This window comes from Ctenocephalides felis, unplaced genomic scaffold, assembly GCF_003426905.1.
Source record: "Ctenocephalides felis isolate EL2017-DRISC unplaced genomic scaffold, ASM342690v1 CF-g0.4_SCAFFOLD_02676, whole genome shotgun sequence".
In the NCBI taxonomy this organism is placed as follows: domain Eukaryota; kingdom Metazoa; phylum Arthropoda; class Insecta; order Siphonaptera; family Pulicidae; genus Ctenocephalides; species Ctenocephalides felis.
Window position 1 is genome coordinate 1 of NW_020538830.1, and position 22,536 is coordinate 22,536.

Genomic DNA, 22,536 nt, shown 5'->3' on the forward strand with positions numbered 1-22,536 from the left:
CTTCTCGTAATTCATAGACCCTACTTAGAGAACTTTGCCTCTTGATAACCAACGTACCTCTATATGGTACAAAAGTGCATTAAATGCAGCACCAACTTCATCACAAAAACTTTAAATAATCTTGAGTTAGTAGCGCTGCCTCGAATACGATTAACAATTTTTACTATATCACTCAACGTGTTTAGCAAATCTGGTGGTAGTGTTTTTACAGCCAAGCGTAACGGTGTATCAAACAATGATAGTTGAAAACTTGAGGAGCAACTTGTTTCACAAGAGACTGAAAACCAGAACGGACGCCCATCATGGCAAGTGCCTCGTCTGTACAAATACCAACCAGCTTTAACCAGTCCAGGCCATTTTCTCAATAAATCTTTTAGAGTCTGAAATACGTCTTCGCCGCGAGTAGTAGTGGGCAAAGACTTGCAGAACAAATATTCCTCCTTCACATCATCATTTTTAATGTATCGTGTAAACATTAATAATTGTGAACACGAAGCAACATCTGTGGACTCGTCCAACTGCAGTGCAAACATAGGACTTTCCTTTATTTTAGCAATAACGGTTGCTAGAATATCGGCACTCATTTCACATATGCGTCTTTGAATGGCATTGTTTGATAGTGGTATTTGGTTAATCTTAGCTATATGTTGCTCACCTATAACAAGTGTTACCGCATCTAATATGCAAGGTTTGATGAGGTCCTCTCCTATAGTGTGTGGTTTTTATTACGTGCGATACGATACACAATTTTGTATGAAGCTTGAAGGCATGATTCATTTGCTTTCTGTATGTTGCCTGTAGAATCCATGCGCGAAAACTTTAGAATCTTCTCCTTTTCTTAAAAAAATCTATATTTTTATCTGCAAACTTTAGCAAAATGTTCTTTTAAATCGTTCGGTTTCATGCTTTTGGCGCTTTTTGCCAAATGGAATAGAAGCCATGTCAAAAACACCTGTAGGTACCTAAAACAAAAGTTAACTAATACATACCAACAAAACAAGTCACTCGTGACAATATAAACGTGACGAACGTGACGATATTAACAAACACTACTTACCTTTGAATTTAAACAATACGATTTCTGCAATGCGCGGTGGAACAAATAAAATGCGTTATTTAATAAACTTAAATAACTCAACACAATTTTCATACATTTACTACCGATACTTCGTTAAATAAAACTATTTGGTTATGTGTCCTTCTTGACGTCCAGCCGGAAATTTAGAGTCGTAGAAATGAATAGAGTGAAACTCGAATGTGAACTCCATAGAGAAATATAGTTGGCACATAGAGGCATAAATGTGTCGCTATATAGATGAGGGTGGGAGAAAGAAAAAAAAGGGATTGTATTGTCTGTTCTGACAGAAACGTCACCATTCTTTATAAAATGATCAAAAAAATTAATATTATAAATGATATCCTTCAATGACCACAAATTTTTATCAAACATACACAAATAAAATCAAGTTTACAGCCGGTACAGTAAGTGTTAATGTTTATTATAAAAAATATGTTGAATATAATGGCATTAGATAGTTGTGGTGTTTCTATACTGAGCTCTAAAGTTATACTAAATAAAAATTATTAAAAATTAATATTAACAATATTAGCCCCGCCCGTAAGGCGGGTTACATTAATTTATGAATCTGAGGGGAATGATTTCTTAGACTTAGTTCAAGTCATTTTGCAGACACATAAAAAGCTATCGACGCGGATGTAGACGGTCCTGACACATAAATTAAGCCCAAAAATTAAAATATCTTATATTACTAATGCGTTTGTACATGAAAGTGTGAAAGACATGCAGACGACGGTCCACGTGGCCTGGCGACTGTCCATCGTATCGGAATACGAGACGATACGACACCCTTACAAAAAAAAAAAAAAAACAGTTTAGGTTACCTCCATTGGAATCCTTAACAGCTATTATAGCTACCGGCTAAACTAACTGGGATGGATCATTCGTTTTATTAACGTTTGACCGGAGCTAGTCGCAAAATATTGCGCAGTGTGCAAAAGCAGCGTGCCCATTCACCGGTGAATGTGCACTAGAGATGGGTAACTCACTCCGATACAACTCCTCCTCGGAGTGAATCCGAGTGGAATCGTCTCACCGGATTTGTCATATCCGACTTTCCCAAACTAGTACTAAATCTGTTACCGCGTTTTTGCTTTTACACAATTATATAATTGTGTAAAAGTAATAATATGCTAATGGAACTACCCGATATAATATTAATTCTCGAATGGAAATAGCAGAAGAAAAAATTAGAAAGCAAAAGTATTATTATTTGGTGAAAATATTTTAGGATAAATGTTTTGCTTTTATTACAAAGTTTACTACAATATTTTTATATACAATTAATCCAAAAAATCAATTATTTTCTCATCAAAAGAAAATAATTAAATTAAATTCGATTCTCAAGTTTTACGTTTGGTCAGCACTGTTAAAATTACGAGCCATTGAGTCGATCATGTGGTCGACCGAAAAATTTTACAACTCGTCATTTTTTTGTGAATTATTTTATTGATAATTTTTAATTTCATTTTATTCATAAATTTTCATTTAAAAAAATTAAATGGGATTTGACAAATCCTTAGGTGCATTAACAACGCACAATAGAACACATTTGTGCCGACTATTTCAGTTTTAAAGTGGTCGGAGTCCTGGACTAAGGACTCCGACTGTTAAGCGGGTATAACTCCTCCCTGAAGCGGAGTCAAATCCGAATTGATCCGGCTTCGGATATGATAAGGCCATCTTTAATGTGCACATACACCAAGAGTGCACATTTACCGTAACATATATAATAAGTTATTTTAAAATTGAGTACCCTCATCAATCATATTTTCCCTTTGTGTTGAAATCATTGTATTATTATCTAATTCTATTTTTTCTGCCACACAGTATGAATGACCTTCTTCTTTGCCATTTCACAATGTGTTTTGGCAACATTTTTATTTGAGTCTTCGGTTTCGATTCTGCATATAATCAAAATAATCGCAAGAACCTCGGCAGCTTGCTCTTCATTTTCACTTGATATCAACCAATACAAACATTTTTTGTACAATTTGGCTATACATGAACGAAGGGATTTTAAAATAATTGTGTATAACTTAATAAACCGTGCTACATCAATGCGTTTATAGCATGATGGTAAATTTTTAGCAAATAAATAGTCGGCATATTCTACAATTGTATTGTAATTGGTGAATGCCCTCACGCAAGTTGACAAACGTGCTTGCGACTGATCACAGACAATTTCCTTCGGAATAGAAACTCCAGATCGCACAAATTCCTTTAGGCGTGTCGGTATGGCTACCATATGATGCGCTTCTGATAACATTTGTGCCACTGGAAATGTTCCACTATCGGTGATAACTGCACATTGATATAAAAATATATTTTTAGTCAGTTGTTCATTGAAACGGTTTATTTTCTCTACGACTCCCCCGGTTGCATCGATTACACAGGTCAACAAAGAATATGGTGCAATCGATTTTAATACTGTTTTTAAGTATATTTGGGGTGCTGATTTCAAAAATGACATTGTTTTTTTTCTATGAGCTTTAGTTTTCAAGATACGATATATATGATATATTTTACGATATTAGGTGCGCAACTAAGTTCTCGCTGTTTTTTCGATAAAAATGTAACTTTATTATAAAAAATTGCATCAATTAAGTTCGATACAGTTCTCCAGGTTTCACTCGGTTTCAACAGCTCATAACAAATAACACCGACCTGGTCCCACCATATGTAGAGCATAACCTTTGCAGTGAATATTCGGCCGAACCGAGATTTTCTCCTCTTTGGATTGCTATAATAAATTCATTTTTTATCACCTGTCGCGATGTGATGAAGAACCTCTTTTTCGCCGCTGGAGCAGTTGTTTACAGGCGAAAAAACGACGATCGACGTCTCTTGGCTTCAACTCACAAGGAACCGAAGTTTCTTGCTTCTAAATCATCCCCGACGCATGCAATAGCTTGGAAATGGCTTGATGGGTAACTACTCGTACATACAAACTTATAAGACCCATTCGGCCTTAGTTGGGACATTAGTTGACACTGTGAAAAGTTCTTTTCCGTGACGACCTCGAATGGACCTGGTTTCGGCAACTTCTTTGTATCTTAAAAATTATAGCTGATACAAAAAATTGGTTTGCAGATTTGAAATCAGCGCAAAAAATACTATAAGAATCAGCTCTAACATTTGAGGCACCAAAAAAAAAATTTTTTTTGTTGGCCTGTGTTATTAAACAAATGTTTTTTTTATTATAATCTTCTATATATATAAAAATAAGTCGGGTTTTCCTTCCTGACGAAATAACTCCAGAACGCACGAACCGATTTCGACAATTTTACATTCGTTGGAAAGGTCTCGGGCTCCGCAAGGTTTATAGCTAAGAAAATTTAAAAAAAATTCAACAGAAAAACGGAAAACATTTTCTTTTTTTACATGCGGCGTCATCTCTAAAACTTAGCATGTACTACAAACCAAACCGCAGTCGGTAGATGGCGCCGGTAGATATATTGTTTGACATCTCAATGTTCACCGTTCAGTTAAATTCAGGTGACAAACCGGCATTGTGTTTACAGTGAAATTGTGCAAAAAAGTTAAATAAGTTATTCTTTTCCGTACATCACGTGTTTTGTGCAAATTTTTGTATTTAAAGCAGGCGTTTGTCTTTAAGGCGGTAAGTTAAACTGTGTAAATTATGTGGATAGTGCATTTGAGTTTAAATTCACCACTCTGTCCATAGTCTAAAATGCCTATAGGACGACGTGCGAACATCGGTCGCCGCACAAGACATGCAAGCCAGCAGCAAGTGTATTTACTAAACTTAAGCGAAGGCAGACAAAATATAATAAGACAAAATGCCCGGTTAAGACAACGCATCAGTACACGTAGATCATTGACATCATACAATCGCTTGGCATTCCAGTATGATCCCACTGCAAACTACAGTGATGATAAAAATTTTGATATTGGACCAATGCCGACTATATGCCGATATTGCAATGCGTTAAAGTTCAAAAGAGAAACGGCTGGTTTGTGCTGCGCAAGTGGAAAAGTAAAACTGGATCCATTACTTGCACCACCACCGCCACTGAAATCATTGTTTGATGGAAGTGACCCCGATTCCAGCCATTTTCTTCAACACATCCTTCAATACAATAACTGCTTTCGCATGACTTTCTTTGGAGCTAATATCATTCAAGAAGGCGGCTTCATGCCGACTAGCAAGGTAAAGATACAACGCACATAACCAATTACTCACACTAACAAAATGAATTGCACACCACACACTACACCATTACACGATCAGAAGTTACACCGTATTCTTCAACTAATGATTGTTTGCAATTACAGATACAAGGACAAATATACCATTTGCATGGTTCAATGGTGCCAACACCAAATGAACAGCATCAATTTCTGCAAATATATTTAATTTCGTCGATGGTGGATCAGCTGATTGTGTGGTGCAATATGCAGGAAGAGTTAAAGAGACGAGTTATTGAACAGTTGCAATCATTTTTTCACGCTAATAATGCTGTGGTTAACATGTTCAAAACAGCATTGGAACGAATGCCATCAGATACGCACAAATTTGTCATAAGAGCGGATTGTACCCCAAGAGGTAAACATGTGCGAAGATTCAATGCACCGACCGTTAATGATGTTGCTGCAATTATTGTTGGCGATCCAACTAAATCGCGAGACATTGTCGTTCAGCGAAGAAGCAATATCATGCATCGCGTAAACGAGACATTGTTTGTACGACGCGTTACAATATCCAATCATTTATTGGCAAGGGCAAGACGGTTAGGACATCACGTTGAAGATGGTCGATCCAATTACAGGTGCAATATTAACACACTAATTATTTTTATTATTGCTATTATTTGTTTCCATTAACAATTCATTTCATTTTGCATTTTCAGGCTTATCAACGAATAAAAATCTAAGCGCTATGAAATACTATGCATATCGTATGATGATTCGTCCACATGAGGAGAATGGCATTCTGAAGTGCCGTCGGCTATTCCAGCAATTCGCTGTCGACATGTATGTCAAAGTCGAGACCGAACGTTTAGCGTTCATTCCATTCAATCAGGCAAAGCTACGATCTGAGGACTATATACACTTGCGAGATGCTATTCATTCAGATGGTGATGTTCAGAATATTGGACGTCTCACGATTCTCCCATCATCTTATACCGGAAGTCCACGCCACATGCACGAATACGCTCAAGACGCTATGACGTACGTGCGACATTATGGAACTCCGGATTTATTTATTACGTTCACTTGCAATCCGAAGTGGACGGAAATTGAACGTGAGTTGGAAACGGGCCAAAAACCGCAAGATCGCCATGACATAATAGCCAGAGTATTTCAGCAAAAACTCAAGGTTATGATGGATGTGCTTACTAAGTATCGAGTTTTTGGTAACACACGTTGTTATATGTACTCAGTGGAATGGCAGAAGCGTGGACTACCGCATGCTCATATCCTAATTTGGTTGCTGAATAAATTACATTCAAATGAAGTGGATGAAATCATATCAGCTGAAATTCCTGATCCAGTCACTGATCCCCACCTACACGATTTTGTGACGACACAGATGGTGCATGGACCGTGCGGTGCATTAAATCCATTATCGCCTTGCATGGCTAATGGAAAGTGCACAAAACGATATCCGCGACCGTTAGTTGCTGATACATTCACAGGGAACGATGGATATCCAGTTTATCGTCGGCGTTCAAAAGAAGAAAATGATCGAACTATCAAAGTTAAAGTTCAAAATCAAGAGATAGAGATCGGAAATGAATTTATTGTGCCATATTGCCCGCTGCTATCTCGAATTTTCAGAACACATGCAAACGTTGAAAGTTGTCATTCGGCCAAATCAATCAAATATTTGTGCAAGTACGTCACAAAAGGCACCGACATGACTGTGTTTGGTATTGCGTCGGAAAATGCGAATGACGAAATTAGCAGCTTCCAAATTGGCAGATACGTCAGTAGTAATGAAGCACTGTGGCGATTATTGTCATTTCAAATTCATGAAAGATATCCCACAGTTATGCATTTAGCAGTGCATTTGGAAAACGGCCAAAGAGTTTACTTCACTGAGGCTAATGCGGCACAGCGAGCTGAGAGACCACCATCGACAACATTGACTAGCTTCTTTGCTATGTGTGAAGCAGATCCATTCGCAGCGACGCTGATGTACGTTGATATGCCCAAGTATTACACTTGGAATCAATCAACAAAGAATTTCCAACGCCGCAAACAAGGAACCCCAATTCCAGATTGGCCACATGTGTTTTCCACTGATGCACTTGGTCGCATATATACTGTTCATCCTAGAAGTGATGGATGTTTTTATTTGCGACTTCTGTTGGTAAATGTACGTGGACCAAAATCATTTGTGCATTTGAAAACTGTGAATGGCCACCGATGTCAAACATATCGAGAAGCATGTCAACTATTGGGTTTGCTGGAGAACGATTCTCATTGGGATCTAACACTTGCGGATTCAGTTGTTTCATCAAATGCGTACCAATTACGAACGCTGTTCGCAATTATCATCACCACATGCTTTCCTTCACAACCAATACAATTATGGAACAAATACAAAGACGACATATGAGAAGATATCTTGCATCGCTTGCGCATTCAAACTAACAATCCTGATATCCAAATAACCGATGAAATCTACAATGAAGGATTGATTCTGATTGAGGATCAATGCTTGACAACAAGCTACTAATTGAAGTAGGAATGATTGCGCCAAATCGATCGATGCACGATGCATTCAACCAAGAATTAAATCGAGAGCTGCAATACAATGTTGATACATTGCAAGAATTCGTTCGAAATAATGTGCCGTTGCTGAATGAACAGCAAAAACAAGTATACGAAACATTAATGCAAGCGGTGGCCAATAATACTGGTGGTCTATTCTTCCTGGACGCACCTGGAGGAACAGAGAAAACATTTGTCATTTCATTGATTTTGGCCACTATTCGATCAAGATGTGACATAGCTTTGGCGTTAGCATTATCTGGAATTGCAGCGACTCTTCTAGATGGAGGTCGTACTGCACATTCTGCACTTAAGTTGCCACTCAATTTAAACACAATTGATACTCCAACATGCAATATTTCCCGATCCAGTGCAATGGGAAAATTGTTGACGCAATGCAAGCTCATTGTTTGGGATGAGTGCACAATGGCGCACAAGAAATCACTTGAAGCACTTAACTTTACACTGAAAGATCTTCGGCGAAATAACAACATCTTTGGCGGCTTGATAATATTGTTGGCAGGCGATTTCAGGCAGACGTTGCCAGTAACTCCCCGTGGAACGCCTACAGATGAATTGAATGCTTGCCTGAAAGCATCACCTTTTTGGAATAACGTAAAAACATTATCGCTAACCACTAATATGAGAGTTCAACTTCAAAATGATCAAAGTGCTGCACAATTTTCCAAACAATTGTTAGCTGTTGGAAATGAGATCGTCCCAGTTGATGCGACATCTGGATTAATTACTCTTACCAATGACTTTTGCTGATTTGTAGATTCTCAATTAGAACTTATTGAAAATGTTTTTCCAAACATTAGCAAAAATTATTAGAATTATGCTTGGTTAAGTCAACGAGCAATTCTTGCCGCAAAAAATAATGATGTGCACGCACTGAATTTCACCATTCAGTCAAAAATTGCTGGCGATTTGGTGACATACAAATCCATTGATACCATAACAAATCCCGATGATGTAATAAATTATCCAACGGAGTTTTTGAACTCTTCGGAGTTACCAGGATTTCCACCACATAACGTGCAACTCAAAGTTTTCACTGTTATAATGACATTGCGTAATTTGAATCCACCGCAACTTTGCAACGGTACTCAACTTTCAGTAAGAAGACTTATGCCGAATTTGATTGAAGCAACCATTATTAACGGAAAGTACGCAGGTGAAAATGTATATATTCCTCGAATACCAATGATTCCGACTGGTCTTCCGTTTGACTTCAAACGATTACAATTTCCAGTTCGCCTTGCGTTTGCAATGTCAATTAACAAGTCGCAAGGCCAATCGCTTAGTGTTTGCGGTATAAATTTAGAAAATCATTGTTTTTCGCATGGCCAGTTGTACGTTGCCTGTTCACGAGTTGGGAAACCATCCGCTTTGTTTGTGTTAGGCCAAAAAACAAAAAAATGTAGTTTACCAAAAGGCTCTTCAATAAAACATATAATTTGCAGATTCACTTTCATTTACTTAGAGAACTTCAACTCATTTTTGTAATCGAAATAAATTCAATACTGTTGTGTAATAAAATCAAATTTTTCCTTTTCAAATATAAACCAAACAAAAAATTTCTTCATCTTTCTGACGAAACCATCTGGTGGCGAAACGGAGTTCGTCGGGTTTGCTAGTTGTTATATAATTGTTTCTGAAAATTCGTAAAGTAATGAACAACAAATGGATTTAATCCAGTATTAAGTATTGAGTTGTTATATTCGCTAAGTATATTCACTAAGTATATTGAGTTGTTATATTCCAGGGATCTAAGGGGATCCTTGAATGCATGCAATTTTTTTTTTCGACTCGTATTTCGCTTGTTTCATTACATGACTTGAATACAAGATTGGAAGATTCATACCATCATTTTGTATTATCTTATTCTTATTTTCAAGGATTCTGGAGCTTTTATTGTTAATATAAAGTTATTCTCCTATTTGTTCACGTTCAGAACCTTTTAATTGTCGAGTACCATACTGAATTTTATCACCAAATGCTAGGTTACAAAAAAATTTGATTCCAGCCGTGAGTAGCTTGTTTTGAAGTACCCAACAATGTTCTAGCATCAGCAGGTTACAAAAAAATTTATTTGTTCACGTTCAGAACCTTTTAATTGTCGAGTACCATAATGAATTTTATCACCAAATGCTAGGTTACAAAAAAATTTGATTCCAGCCGTGAGTAGCTTGTTTTGAAGTACCCAACAATGTTCTAGCATCAGCAGGTTAGTTTTTTAGTTTATAAGATTTTTATTACATTTAATATGAAAAAATATATACAATCTATAAATTTACAACATGGATCAAATCAAATCTTCATTTGAAGATAACAAAACAATTATTTAAACTATAATAAATTCACTCAATTATTACTTTAATCAAAATGCGACTGCGATTCTCAAGGGCAAGAAATACCGGAAAGATTACGAATTGTATATATGGAGACGGCTCTTAGAAGTTTTGTCGATCGTATCAAAATTCCATTAAAAAATTTAATTAAATCATGTAGATTCAATGGCTTAAATCAATGGTTCCCAACCTTTTCAGTGTCACTACCCCTGAACAAGTATGAGAGTGGAGTTTACCCCTAGCCAATTTAAAATAAATAAAACCACACAAAATCGATGAAAATATGTTTATTATCTAATTCTTAACTATTTCTAAGAAATTGCATGTTTAGGTAACTAGTAATATAAAGTTATATGTAAATCTTAGAGTACTAGTGCGAAGGTTGAAATTGCTTTGCATTCACAAGTTTCACAATATTAGGTTCAGTTTCACTCAACGAGCATCTCATATCATGCTCAATGTTCATACGATTTCTGGCTTTTGTTTTTATTGTAAGAAGAGTTGAGAAATAACTTTTAATAAGTTATTTTCACGCAGCCCGAGAAACTCTACTTTTGCTGACACATCTTCGTCTTTGAATATATCGACGCAAGTAGAAAATGGTCTTAAAATCCAGGAGTAGCACTCACGAATGTCCATGTCGGGAAAATATTGCTGCAGTGAGTCTATCACGGCAGTTAAGTGTTACACCACAGAATTTTCAAATGTGATTTTGTCTCGTTTATTATTTAGTGATTGTTCGCTTAGTTGTGTAAACATTGACACATCACCAGTTTGAACTCTGCGTTGGTAAAATTCCAATTTGCGTAAAAAACTTGCAATTTTATCCTGCAGCATCAAAATATTTGTTTCATTTCCTTGCAGTGAAATATTCAGATTATTAATTTCAGTGAAAAAATCAGCAAGGTACCCCATTTTTATAACAAATATATGGTCTTTAATTTTGTCATAATATTCTTTTTCTTTTTGAGTTCTCTGGTTTTCAAAAAACAATCCAATTTCTTCTCGTAATTCATAGACCCTACTTAGAACTTTGCCTCTTGATAACCAACGTACCTCTATATGGTACAAAAGTGCATTAAATGCAGCACCAACTTCATCACACAAAACTTTAAATAATCTTGAGTTAGTAGCGCTGCCTCGAATACGATTAACAATTTTTACTATATCACTCAACGTGTTTAGCAAATCTGGTGGTAGTGTTTTTACAGCCAAAGCGTAACGGTGTATCAAACAATGATAGTTGAAAACTTGAGGAGCAACTTGTTTCACAAGAGACTGAAAACCAGAACGGACGCCCATCATGGCAAGTGCCTCGTCTGTACAAATACCAACCAGCTTTAACCAGTCCAGGCCATTTTTCTCAATAAACTCTTTTAGAGTCTGAAATACGTCTTCGCCGCGAGTAGTAGTGGGCAAAGACTTGCAGAACAAATATTCCTCCTTCACATCATCATTTTTAATGTATCGTGTAAACATTAATAATTGTGAACACGAAGCAACATCTGTGGACTCGTCCAACTGCAGTGCAAACATAGGACTTTCCTTTATTTTAGCAATAACGGTTGCTAGAATATCGGCACTCATTTCACATATGCGTCTTTGAATGGCATTGTTTGATAGTGGTATTTGGTTAATCTTAGCTATATGTTGCTCACCTATAACAAGTGTTACCGCATCTAATATGCAAGGTTTGATGAGGTCCTCTCCTATAGTGTGTGGTTTTTTATTACGTGCGATACGATACACAATTTTGTATGAAGCTTGAAGGCATGATTCATTTGCTTTCTGTATGTTGCCTGTAGAATCCATGCGCGAAAACTTTAGAATCTTCTCCTTTTTCTTAAAAAAATCTATATTTTTATCTGCAAACTTTAGCAAAATGTTCTTTTAAATCGTTCGGTTTCATGCTTTTGGCGCTTTTTGCCAAATGGAATAGAAGCCATGTCAAAAACACCTGTAGGTACCTAAAACAAAAGTTAACTAATACATACCAACAAAAACAAGTCACTCGTGACAATATAAACGTGACGAACGTGACGATATTAACAAACACTACTTACCTTTGAATTTAAACAATACGATTTCTGCAATGCGCGGTGGAACAAATAAAATGCGTTATTTAATAAACTTAAATAACTCAACACAATTTTCATACATTTACTACCGATACTTCGTTAAATAAAACTATTTGGTTATGTGTCCTTCTTGACGTCCAGCCGGAAATTTAGAGTCGTAGAAATGAATAGAGTGAAACTCGAATGTGAACTCCATAGAGAAATATAGTTGGCACATAGAGGCATAAATGTGTCGCTATATAGATGAGGGTGGGAGAAAGAAAAAGGGATTGTATTGTCTGTTCTGACAGAAACGTCACCATTCTTTATAAAATGATCAAAAATAAATTAATATTATAAATGTATATCCTTCAATGACCACAAATTTTTATCAAACATACACAATAAAATCAAGTTTACAGCCGGTACAGTAAGTGTTAATGTTTATTATAAAAAAATATGTTGAATATAATGGCATTAGATAGTTGGTGTTTCTATACTGAGCTCTAAAGTTATACTAAATAAAAATTATTAAAAATTAATATTAACAATATTAGCCCCGCCCGTAAGGCGGGTTACATTAATTTATGAATCTGAGGGGAATGATTTCTTAGACTTAGTTCAAGTCATTTTGCAGACACATAAAAAGCTATCGACGCGGATGTAGACGGTCCTGACACATAAATTAAGCCCAAAAATTAAAATATCTTATATTACTAATGCGTTTGTACATGAAAGTGTGAAAGACATGCAGACGACGGTCCACGTGGCCTGGCGACTGTCCATCGTATCGGAATACGAGACGATACGACACCCTTACAAAAAAAAAAAAAAAACAGTTTAGGTTACCTCCATTGGGAATCCTTAACAGCTATTATAGCTACCGGCTAAACTAACTGGGATGGATCATTCGTTTTATTAACGTTTGACCGGAGCTAGTCGCAAAATATTGCGCAGTGTGCAAAAGCAGCGTGCCCATTCACCGGTGAATGTGCACTAGAGATGGGTAACTCACTCCGATACAACTCCTTCCTCGGAGTGAATCCGAGTGGAATCGTCTCACCGGATTTGTCATATCCGACTTTCCCAAACTAGTACTAAATCTGTTACCGCGTTTTTGCTTTTACACAATTATATAATTGTGTAAAAGTAATAATATGCTAATGGAACTACCCGATATAATATTAATTCTCGAATGGAAATAGCAGAAGAAAAAATTAGAAAGCAAAAGTATTATTATTTGGTGAAAATATTTTAGGATAAATGTTTTGCTTTTATTACAAAGTTTACTACAATATTTTTATATACAATTAATCCAAAAAATCAATTATTTTCTCATCAAAAGAAAATAATTAAATTAAATTCGATTCTCAAGTTTTACGTTTGGTCAGCACTGTTAAAATTACGAGCCATTGAGTCGATCATGTGGTCGACCGAAAAATTTTACAACTCGTCATTTTTTTGTGAATTATTTTATTGATAATTTTTAATTTCATTTTATTCATAAATTTTCATTTAAAAAAATTAAATGGGATTTGACAAATCCTTAGGTGCATTAACAACGCACAATAGAACACATTTGTGCCGACTATTTCAGTTTTAAAGTGGTCGGAGTCCTGGACTAAGGACTCCGACTGTTAAGCGGGTATAACTCCTCCCTGAAGCGGAGTCAAATCCGAATTGATCCGGCTTCGGATATGATAAGGCCATCTTTAATGTGCACATACACCAAGAGTGCACATTTACCGTAACATATATAATAAGTTATTTTAAAATTGAGTACCCTCATCAATCATATTTTCCCTTTGTGTTGAAATCATTGTATTATTATCTAATTCTATTTTTTCTGCCACACAGTATGAATGACCTTCTTCTTTGCCATTTCACAATGTGTTTTGGCAACATTTTTATTTGAGTCTTCGGTTTCGATTCTGTATATAATCAAAATAATCGCAAGAACCTCGGCAGCTTGCTCTTCATTTTCACTTGATATCAACCAATACAAACATTTTTTGTACAATTTGGCTATACATGAACGAAGGGATTTTAAAATAATTGTGTATAACTTAATAAACCGTGCTACATCAATGCGTTTATAGCATGATGGTAAATTTTTAGCAAATAAATAGTCGGCATATTCTACAATTGTATTGTAATTGGTGAATGCCCTCACGCAAGTTGACTAACGTGCTTGCGACTGATCACAGACAATTTCCTTCGGAATAGAAACTCCAGATCGCACAAATTCCTTTAGGCGTGTCGGTATGGCTACCATATGATGCGCTTCTGATAACATTTGTGCCACTGGAAATGTTCCACTATCGGTGATAACTGCACATTGATATAAAAATATATTTTTAGTCAGTTGTTCATTGAAACGGTTTATTTTCTCTACGACTCCCCCGGTTGCATCGATTACACAGGTCAACAAAGAATATGGTGCAATCGATTTTAATACTGTTTTTAAGTATATTTGGGGTGCTGATTTCAAAAATGACATTGTTTTTTTTCTATGAGCTTTAGTTTTCAAGATACGATATATATGATATATTTTACGATATTAGGTGCGCAACTAAGTTCTCGCTGTTTTTTCGATAAAAATGTAACTTTATTATAAAAAATTGCATCAATTAAGTTCGATACAGTTCTCCAGGTTTCACTCGGTTTCAACAGCTCATAACAAATAACACCGACCTGGTCCCACCATATGTAGAGCATAACCTTTGCAGTGAATATTCGGCCGAACCGAGATTTTCTCCTCTTTGGATTGCTATAATAAATTCATTTTTTATCACCTGTCGCGATGTGATGAAGAACCTCTTTTTTCGCCGCTGGAGCAGTTGTTTACAGGCGAAAAAACGACGATCGACGTCTCTTGGCTTCAACTCACAAGGAACCGAAGTTTCTTGCTTCTAAATCATCCCCGACGCATGCAATAGCTTGGAAATGGCTTGATGGGTAACTACTCGTACATACAAACTTATAAGACCCATTCGGCCTTAGTTGGGACATTAGTTGACACTGTGAAAAGTTCTTTTCCGTGACGACCTCGAATGGACCTGGTTTCGGCAACTTCTTTGTATCTTAAAAATTATAGCTGATACAAAAAATTGGTTTGCAGATTTGAAATCAGCGCAAAAAATACTATAAGAATCAGCTCTAACATTTGAGGCACCAAAAAAAAATTTTTTTTTGTTGGCCTGTGTTATTAAACAAATGTTTTTTTTTATTATAATCTTCTATATATATAAAAATAAGTCGGGTTTTCCTTCCTGACGAAATAACTCCAGAACGCACGAACCGATTTCGACAATTTTACATTCGTTGGAAAGGTCTCGGGCTCCGCAAGGTTTATAGCTAAGAAAATTTAAAAAAAATTCAACAGAAAAACGGAAAACATTTTCTTTTTTTACATGCGGCGTCATCTCTAAAACTTAGCATGTACTACAAACCAAACCGCAGTCGGTAGATGGCGCCGGTAGATATATTGTTTGACATCTCAATGTTCACCGTTCAGTTAAATTCAGGTGACAAACCGGCATTGTGTTTACAGTGAAATTGTGCAAAAAAGTTAAATAAGTTATTCTTTTCCGTACATCACGTGTTTTGTGCAAATTTTTGTATTTAAAGCAGGCGTTTGTCTTTAAGGCGGTAAGTTAAACTGTGTAAATTATGTGGATAGTGCATTTGAGTTTAAATTCACCACTCTGTCCATAGTCTAAAATGCCTATAGGACGACGTGCGAACATCGGTCGCCGCACAAGACATGCAAGCCAGCAGCAAGTGTATTTACTAAACTTAAGCGAAGGCAGACAAAATATAATAAGACAAAATGCCCGGTTAAGACAACGCATCAGTACACGTAGATCATTGACATCATACAATCGCTTGGCATTCCAGTATGATCCCACTGCAAACTACAGTGATGATAAAAATTTTGATATTGGACCAATGCCGACTATATGCCGATATTGCAATGCGTTAAAGTTCAAAAGAGAAACGGCTGGTTTGTGCTGCGCAAGTGGAAAAGTAAAACTGGATCCATTACTTGCACCACCACCGCCACTGAAATCATTGTTTGATGGAAGTGACCCCGATTCCAGCCATTTTCTTCAACACATCCTTCAATACAATAACTGCTTTCGCATGACTTTCTTTGGAGCTAATATCATTCAAGAAGGCGGCTTCATGCCGACTAGCAAGGTAAAGATACAACGCACATAACCAATTACTCACACTAACAAAATGAATTGCACACCACACACTACACCATTACACGATCAGAAGTTACACCGTATTCTTCAACTAATGATTGTTTGCAATTACAGATACAAGGACAAATATACCATTTGCATGGTTCAATGGTGCCAACACCAAATGAACAGCATCAATTTCTGCAAATATATTTAATTTCGTCGATGGTGGATCAGCTGATTGTGTGGTGCAATATGCAGGAAGAGTTAAAGAGACGAGTTATTGAACAGTTGCAATCATTTTTTCACGCTAATAATGCTGTGGTTAACATGTTCAAAACAGCATTGGAACGAATGCCATCAGATACGCACAAATTTGTCATAAGAGCGGATTGTACCCCAAGAGGTAAACATGTGCGAAGATTCAATGCACCGACCGTTAATGATGTTGCTGCAATTATTGTTGGCGATCCAACTAAATCGCGAGACATTGTCGTTCAGCGAAGAAGCAATATCATGCATCGCGTAAACGAGACATTGTTTGTACGACGCGTTACAATATCCAATCATTTATTGGCAAGGGCAAGACGGTTAGGACATCACGTTGAAGATGGTCGATCCAATTACAGGTGCAATATTAACACACTAATTATTTTTATTATTGCTATTATTTGTTTCCATTAACAATTCATTTCATTTTGCATTTTCAGGCTTATCAACGAATAAAAATCTAAGCGCTATGAAATACTATGCATATCGTATGATGATTCGTCCACATGAGGAGAATGGCATTCTGAAGTGCCGTCGGCTATTCCAGCAATTCGCTGTCGACATGTATGTCAAAGTCGAGACCGAACGTTTAGCGTTCATTCCATTCAATCAGGCAAAGCTACGATCTGAGGACTATATACACTTGCGAGATGCTATTCATTCAGATGGTGATGTTCAGAATATTGGACGTCTCACGATTCTCCCATCATCTTATACCGGAAGTCCACGCCACATGCACGAATACGCTCAAGACGCTATGACGTACGTGCGACATTATGGAACTCCGGATTTATTTATTACGTTCACTTGCAATCCGAAGTGGACGGAAATTGAACGTGAGTTGGAAACGGGCCAAAAACCGCAAGATCGCCATGACATAATAGCCAGAGTATTTCAGCAAAAACTCAAGGTTATGATGGATGTGCTTACTAAGTATCGAGTTTTTGGTAACACACGTTGTTATATGTACTCAGTGGAATGGCAGAAGCGTGGACTACCGCATGCTCATATCCTAATTTGGTTGCTGAATAAATTACATTCAAATGAAGTGGATGAAATCATATCAGCTGAAATTCCTGATCCAGTCACTGATCCCCACCTACACGATTTTGTGACGACACAGATGGTGCATGGACCGTGCGGTGCATTAAATCCATTATCGCCTTGCATGGCTAATGGAAAGTGCACAAAACGATATCCGCGACCGTTAGTTGCTGATACATTCACAGGGAACGATGGATATCCAGTTTATCGTCGGCGTTCAAAAGAAGAAAATGATCGAACTATCAAAGTTAAAGTTCAAAATCAAGAGATAGAGATCGGAAATGAATTTATTGTGCCATATTGCCCGCTGCTATTTCGAATTTTCAGAACACATGCAAACGTTGAAAGTTGTCATTCGGCCAAATCAATCAAATATTTGTGCAAGTACGTCACAAAAGGCACCGACATGACTGTGTTTGGTATTGCGTCGGAAAATGCGAATGACGAAATTAGCAGCTTCCAAATTGGCAGATACGTCAGTAGTAATGAAGCACTGTGGCGATTATTGTCATTTCAAATTCATGAAAGATATCCCACAGTTATGCATTTAGCAGTGCATTTGGAAAACGGCCAAAGAGTTTACTTCACTGAGGCTAATGCGGCACAGCGAGCTGAGAGACCACCATCGACAACATTGACTAGCTTCTTTGCTATGTGTGAAGCAGATCCATTCGCAGCGACGCTGATGTACGTTGATATGCCCAAGTATTACACTTGGAATCAATCAACAAAGAATTTCCAACGCCGCAAACAAGGAACCCCAATTCCAGATTGGGCACATGTGTTTTCCACTGATGCACTTGGTCGCATATATACTGTTCATCCTAGAAGTGATGGATGTTTTTATTTGCGACTTCTGTTGGTAAATGTACGTGGACCAAAATCATTTGTGCATTTGAAAACTGTGAATGGCCACCGATGTCAAACATATCGAGAAGCATGTCAACTATTGGGTTTGCTGGAGAACGATTCTCATTGGGATCTAACACTTGCGGATTCAGTTGTTTCATCAAATGCGTACCAATTACGAACGCTGTTCGCAATTATCATCACCACATGCTTTCCTTCACAACCAATACAATTATGGAACAAATACAAAGACGACATATGAGAAGATATCTTGCATCGCTTGCGCATTCAAACTAACAATCCTGATATCCAAATAACCGATGAAATCTACAATGAAGGATTGATTCTGATTGAGGATCAATGCTTGACAACAAGCTACTAATTGAAGTAGGAATGATTGCGCCAAATCGATCGATGCACGATGCATTCAACCAAGAATTAAATCGAGAGCTGCAATACAATGTTGATACATTGCAAGAATTCGTTCGAAATAATGTGCCGTTGCTGAATGAACAGCAAAAACAAGTATACGAAACATTAATGCAAGCGGTGGCCAATAATACTGGTGGTCTATTCTTCCTGGACGCACCTGGAGGAACAGAGAAAACATTTGTCATTTCATTGATTTTGGCCACTATTCGATCAAGATGTGACATAGCTTTGGCGTTAGCATTATCTGGAATTGCAGCGACTCTTCTAGATGGAGGTCGTACTGCACATTCTGCACTTAAGTTGCCACTCAATTTAAACACAATTGATACTCCAACATGCAATATTTCCCGATCCAGTGCAATGGGAAAATTGTTGACGCAATGCAAGCTCATTGTTTGGGATGAGTGCACAATGGCGCACAAGAAATCACTTGAAGCACTTAACTTTACACTGAAAGATCTTCGGCGAAATAACAACATCTTTGGCGGCTTGATAATATTGTTGGCAGGCGATTTCAGGCAGACGTTGCCAGTAACTCCCCGTGGAACGCCTACAGATGAATTGAATGCTTGCCTGAAAGCATCACCTTTTTGGAATAACGTAAAAACATTATCGCTAACCACTAATATGAGAGTTCAACTTCAAAATGATCAAAGTGCTGCACAATTTTCCAAACAATTGTTAGCTGTTGGAAATGAGATCGTCCCAGTTGATGCGACATCTGGATTAATTACTCTTACCAATGACTTTTGCTGATTTGTAGATTCTCAATTAGAACTTATTGAAAATGTTTTTCCAAACATTAGCAAAAATTATTAGAATTATGCTTGGTTAAGTCAACGAGCAATTCTTGCCGCAAAAAATAATGATGTGCACGCACTGAATTTCACCATTCAGTCAAAAATTGCTGGCGATTTGGTGACATACAAATCCATTGATACCATAACAAATCCCGATGATGTAATAAATTATCCAACGGAGTTTTTGAACTCTTCGGAGTTACCAGGATTTCCACCACATAACGTGCAACTCAAAGTTTTCACTGTTATAATGACATTGCGTAATTTGAATCCACCGCAACTTTGCAACGGTACTCAACTTTCAGTAAGAAGACTTATGCCGAATTTGATTGAAGCAACCATTATTAACGGAAAGTACGCAGGTGAAAATGTATATATTCCTCGAATACCAATGATTCCGACTGGTCTTCCGTTTGACTTCAAACGATTACAATTTCCAGTTCGCCTTGCGTTTGCAATGTCAATTAACAAGTCGCAAGGCCAATCGCTTAGTGTTTGCGGTATAAATTTAGAAAATCATTGTTTTTCGCATGGCCAGTTGTACGTTGCCTGTTCACGAGTTGGGAAACCATCCGCTTTGTTTGTGTTAGGCCAAAAAACAAAAAAATGTAGTTTACCAAAAGGCTCTTCAATAAAACATATAATTTGCAGATTCACTTTCATTTACTTAGAGAACTTCAACTCATTTTTGTAATCGAAATAAATTCAATACTGTTGTGTAATAAAATCAAATTTTTCCTTTTCAAATATAAACCAAACAAAAAATTTCTTCATCTTTCTGACGAAACCATCTGGTGGCGAAACGGAGTTCGTCGGGTTTGCTAGTTGTTATATAATTGTTTCTGAAAATTCGTAAAGTAATGAACAACAAATGGATTTAATCCAGTATTAAGTATTGAGTTGTTATATTCGCTAAGTATATTCACTAAGTATATTGAGTTGTTATATTCCAGGGATCTAAGGGGATCCTTGAATGCATGCAATTTTTTTTTTCGACTCGTATTTCGCTTGTTTCATTACATGACTTGAATACAAGATTGGAAGATTCATACCATCATTTTGTATTATCTTATTCTTATTTTCAAGGATTCTGGAGCTTTTATTGTTAATATAAAGTTATTCTCCTATTTGTTCACGTTCAGAACCTTTTAATTGTCGAGTACCATACTGAATTTTATCACCAAATGCTAGGTTACAAAAAAATTTGATTCCAGCCGTGAGTAGCTTGTTTTGAAGTACCCAACAATGTTCTAGCATCAGCAGGTTACAAAAAAATTTATTTGTTCACGTTCAGAACCTTTTAATTGTCGAGTACCATAATGAATTTTATCACCAAATGCTAGGTTACAAAAAAATTTGATTCCAGCCGTGAGTAGCTTGTTTTGAAGTACCCAACAATGTTCTAGCATCAGCAGGTTAGTTTTTTAGTTTATAAGATTTTTATTACATTTAATATGAAAAAATATATACAATCTATAAATTTACAACATGAATCAAATCAAATCTTCATTTGAAGATAACAAAACAATTATTTAAACTATAATAAATTCACTCAATTATTACTTTAATCAAAATAATATTTATTATGGGCAAAAATATCACAAAAACCACAAACAATATATTTAAGGACAATACAACACTAACAAAAAACATAAATCTGGTGGAAAACTTTTGATAAATTAAAACTGAAATATTTATTAACTTCCCGAAGGAGAAGTTTGTTTTCATCAAAAAATCCGATTCGCATTTTATGTTTTCTCGACGTTTCAAGCCATTCTGAATCGAATGAGACCAAATTGAAAAAAGTATGGGTGTGTGTGTGTGTGTGTGTGTGTGAACAGATTTTTTGCCGTAAATCGACGTTTTCTCAAAAACGGATGGACCGATTTCAAAATTTAAAAGCCATTCGATGTATCTCGATGAGGACTATCGTTTCTGAGTTTGTGCGGCGATCGGCCGGACCGTTTCTTTGTAAATTGCAGGAAAGTGAAAAAAAGTGCTGATTAGTTTTTGGTAGAGATCGGCCGGGCCGTTTTCTTGTAATAAAGTTTAAAAAAAAAAAAAATTCGACGATTTTGTGATTATTTTTTTGACGGTAGATACCATAGTCTTCTAGATCATACTAAAATATTACGGATCTACGACAACTCGTTTAGCTTTAAAAATTCGTCAAAGTTTGCAAAAATTAGTATGGTCTTTTTGGCATTTGTCAAAATTAGAATTTTCATCGACGTTTTCTCAAAAACGCCTGAACCGATTTCAGATATTTAAAAAGCATTTGATGTATCTCGATGAGGATTATCGTTTGGAGTTTTGTGCGACAATCGGCCAAACCGTTTCTTTGTAATTTGGAAAAAAAGTGTTAAACTTTTCGTCCACATTTACGCCCATCCTACCGAACCGATTTTAAAAAATCAAAAACTGTTTGATTAGTTTAGGTAAAAATCTACCGAGCTGTTTTCTTGCAATTAACTGTTGAAAAAAAGTGTTAAATTTTCGTCCACATTTACGCTCATCCTACCGAACCGATTTTAAAAAATCAAAAACTGTTCGAAAGATATTAGTTGGGAATAGTGCTGATTAGTTTTAGGTGAAAATTTACCGAGCCGTTTTCTTGCAATTAACTGTTGAAAAAAGTGTTAAATTTTCGTCCACATTTACGCTCATCCTACCGAACCGATTTTAAAAAATCAAAAACTGTTCGAAAGATATTAG

The 22,536-nt window shown here is 36.5% G+C and overlaps 5 protein-coding genes across 5 annotated transcripts; 4 read left to right on the plus strand and 1 right to left on the minus strand.

Moving 5' to 3' along the window:
• Positions 1-4,772: 4,772 nt before the first annotated feature.
• On the plus strand, positions 4,773-7,667 carry LOC113381189. Its single transcript, XM_026620155.1, has 3 exons — positions 4,773-5,252; positions 5,378-5,873; positions 5,953-7,667. The coding sequence occupies exons 1-3, from the start codon at positions 4,773-4,775 to the stop codon at positions 7,665-7,667; spliced, it is 2,691 nt and encodes an 896-aa protein (XP_026475940.1).
• Positions 7,668-7,765: 98 nt separating this feature from the next.
• LOC113381190 (ATP-dependent DNA helicase PIF1-like) lies at positions 7,766-8,593 on the plus strand. Its single transcript, XM_026620156.1, has one exon. The coding sequence runs from the start codon at positions 7,766-7,768 to the stop codon at positions 8,591-8,593; it is 828 nt and encodes a 275-aa protein (XP_026475941.1).
• A 2,267-nt stretch (positions 8,594-10,860) lies between these two features.
• Positions 10,861-11,988, minus strand: LOC113381191 (zinc finger BED domain-containing protein 5-like). The gene is made up of 2 exons (XM_026620157.1): positions 11,233-11,988; positions 10,861-11,004 (listed from the first exon to the last, which is right to left on the minus strand). Exons 1-2 carry the CDS (start codon positions 11,986-11,988, stop codon positions 10,861-10,863), a joined length of 900 nt encoding a protein of 299 aa, XP_026475942.1.
• A 3,968-nt stretch (positions 11,989-15,956) lies between these two features.
• Positions 15,957-18,851, plus strand: LOC113381192. The gene is made up of 3 exons (XM_026620158.1): positions 15,957-16,436; positions 16,562-17,057; positions 17,137-18,851. The coding sequence occupies exons 1-3, from the start codon at positions 15,957-15,959 to the stop codon at positions 18,849-18,851; spliced, it is 2,691 nt and encodes an 896-aa protein (XP_026475943.1).
• A 98-nt stretch (positions 18,852-18,949) lies between these two features.
• Positions 18,950-19,777, plus strand: LOC113381193 (ATP-dependent DNA helicase PIF1-like). The gene has a single exon (XM_026620159.1). It carries the CDS (start codon positions 18,950-18,952, stop codon positions 19,775-19,777), a length of 828 nt encoding a protein of 275 aa, XP_026475944.1.
• Positions 19,778-22,536: the final 2,759 nt, after the last annotated feature.

Coding starts and splice junctions, on each gene's coding strand:
- LOC113381189 (XM_026620155.1), top strand. CDS start 4,773: ATGCCTATAGGACGACGTGCGAACATCGGTCGCCGCACAAGACATGCA. Junction 5,253..5,377: donor GCTTCATGCCGACTAGCAAG/GTAAAGATACAA, acceptor TTGCAATTACAG/ATACAAGGACAAATATACCA. Junction 5,874..5,952: donor TGGTCGATCCAATTACAGGT/GCAATATTAACA, acceptor TTGCATTTTCAG/GCTTATCAACGAATAAAAAT.
- LOC113381190 (XM_026620156.1), top strand. CDS start 7,766: ATGCTTGACAACAAGCTACTAATTGAAGTAGGAATGATTGCGCCAAAT.
- LOC113381191 (XM_026620157.1), bottom strand. CDS start 11,988: ATGGATTCTACAGGCAACATACAGAAAGCAAATGAATCATGCCTTCAA. Junction 11,005..11,232: donor CACTTTTGTACCATATAGAG/GTACGTTGGTTA, acceptor TTGATGCTGCAG/GATAAAATTGCAAGTTTTTT.
- LOC113381192 (XM_026620158.1), top strand. CDS start 15,957: ATGCCTATAGGACGACGTGCGAACATCGGTCGCCGCACAAGACATGCA. Junction 16,437..16,561: donor GCTTCATGCCGACTAGCAAG/GTAAAGATACAA, acceptor TTGCAATTACAG/ATACAAGGACAAATATACCA. Junction 17,058..17,136: donor TGGTCGATCCAATTACAGGT/GCAATATTAACA, acceptor TTGCATTTTCAG/GCTTATCAACGAATAAAAAT.
- LOC113381193 (XM_026620159.1), top strand. CDS start 18,950: ATGCTTGACAACAAGCTACTAATTGAAGTAGGAATGATTGCGCCAAAT.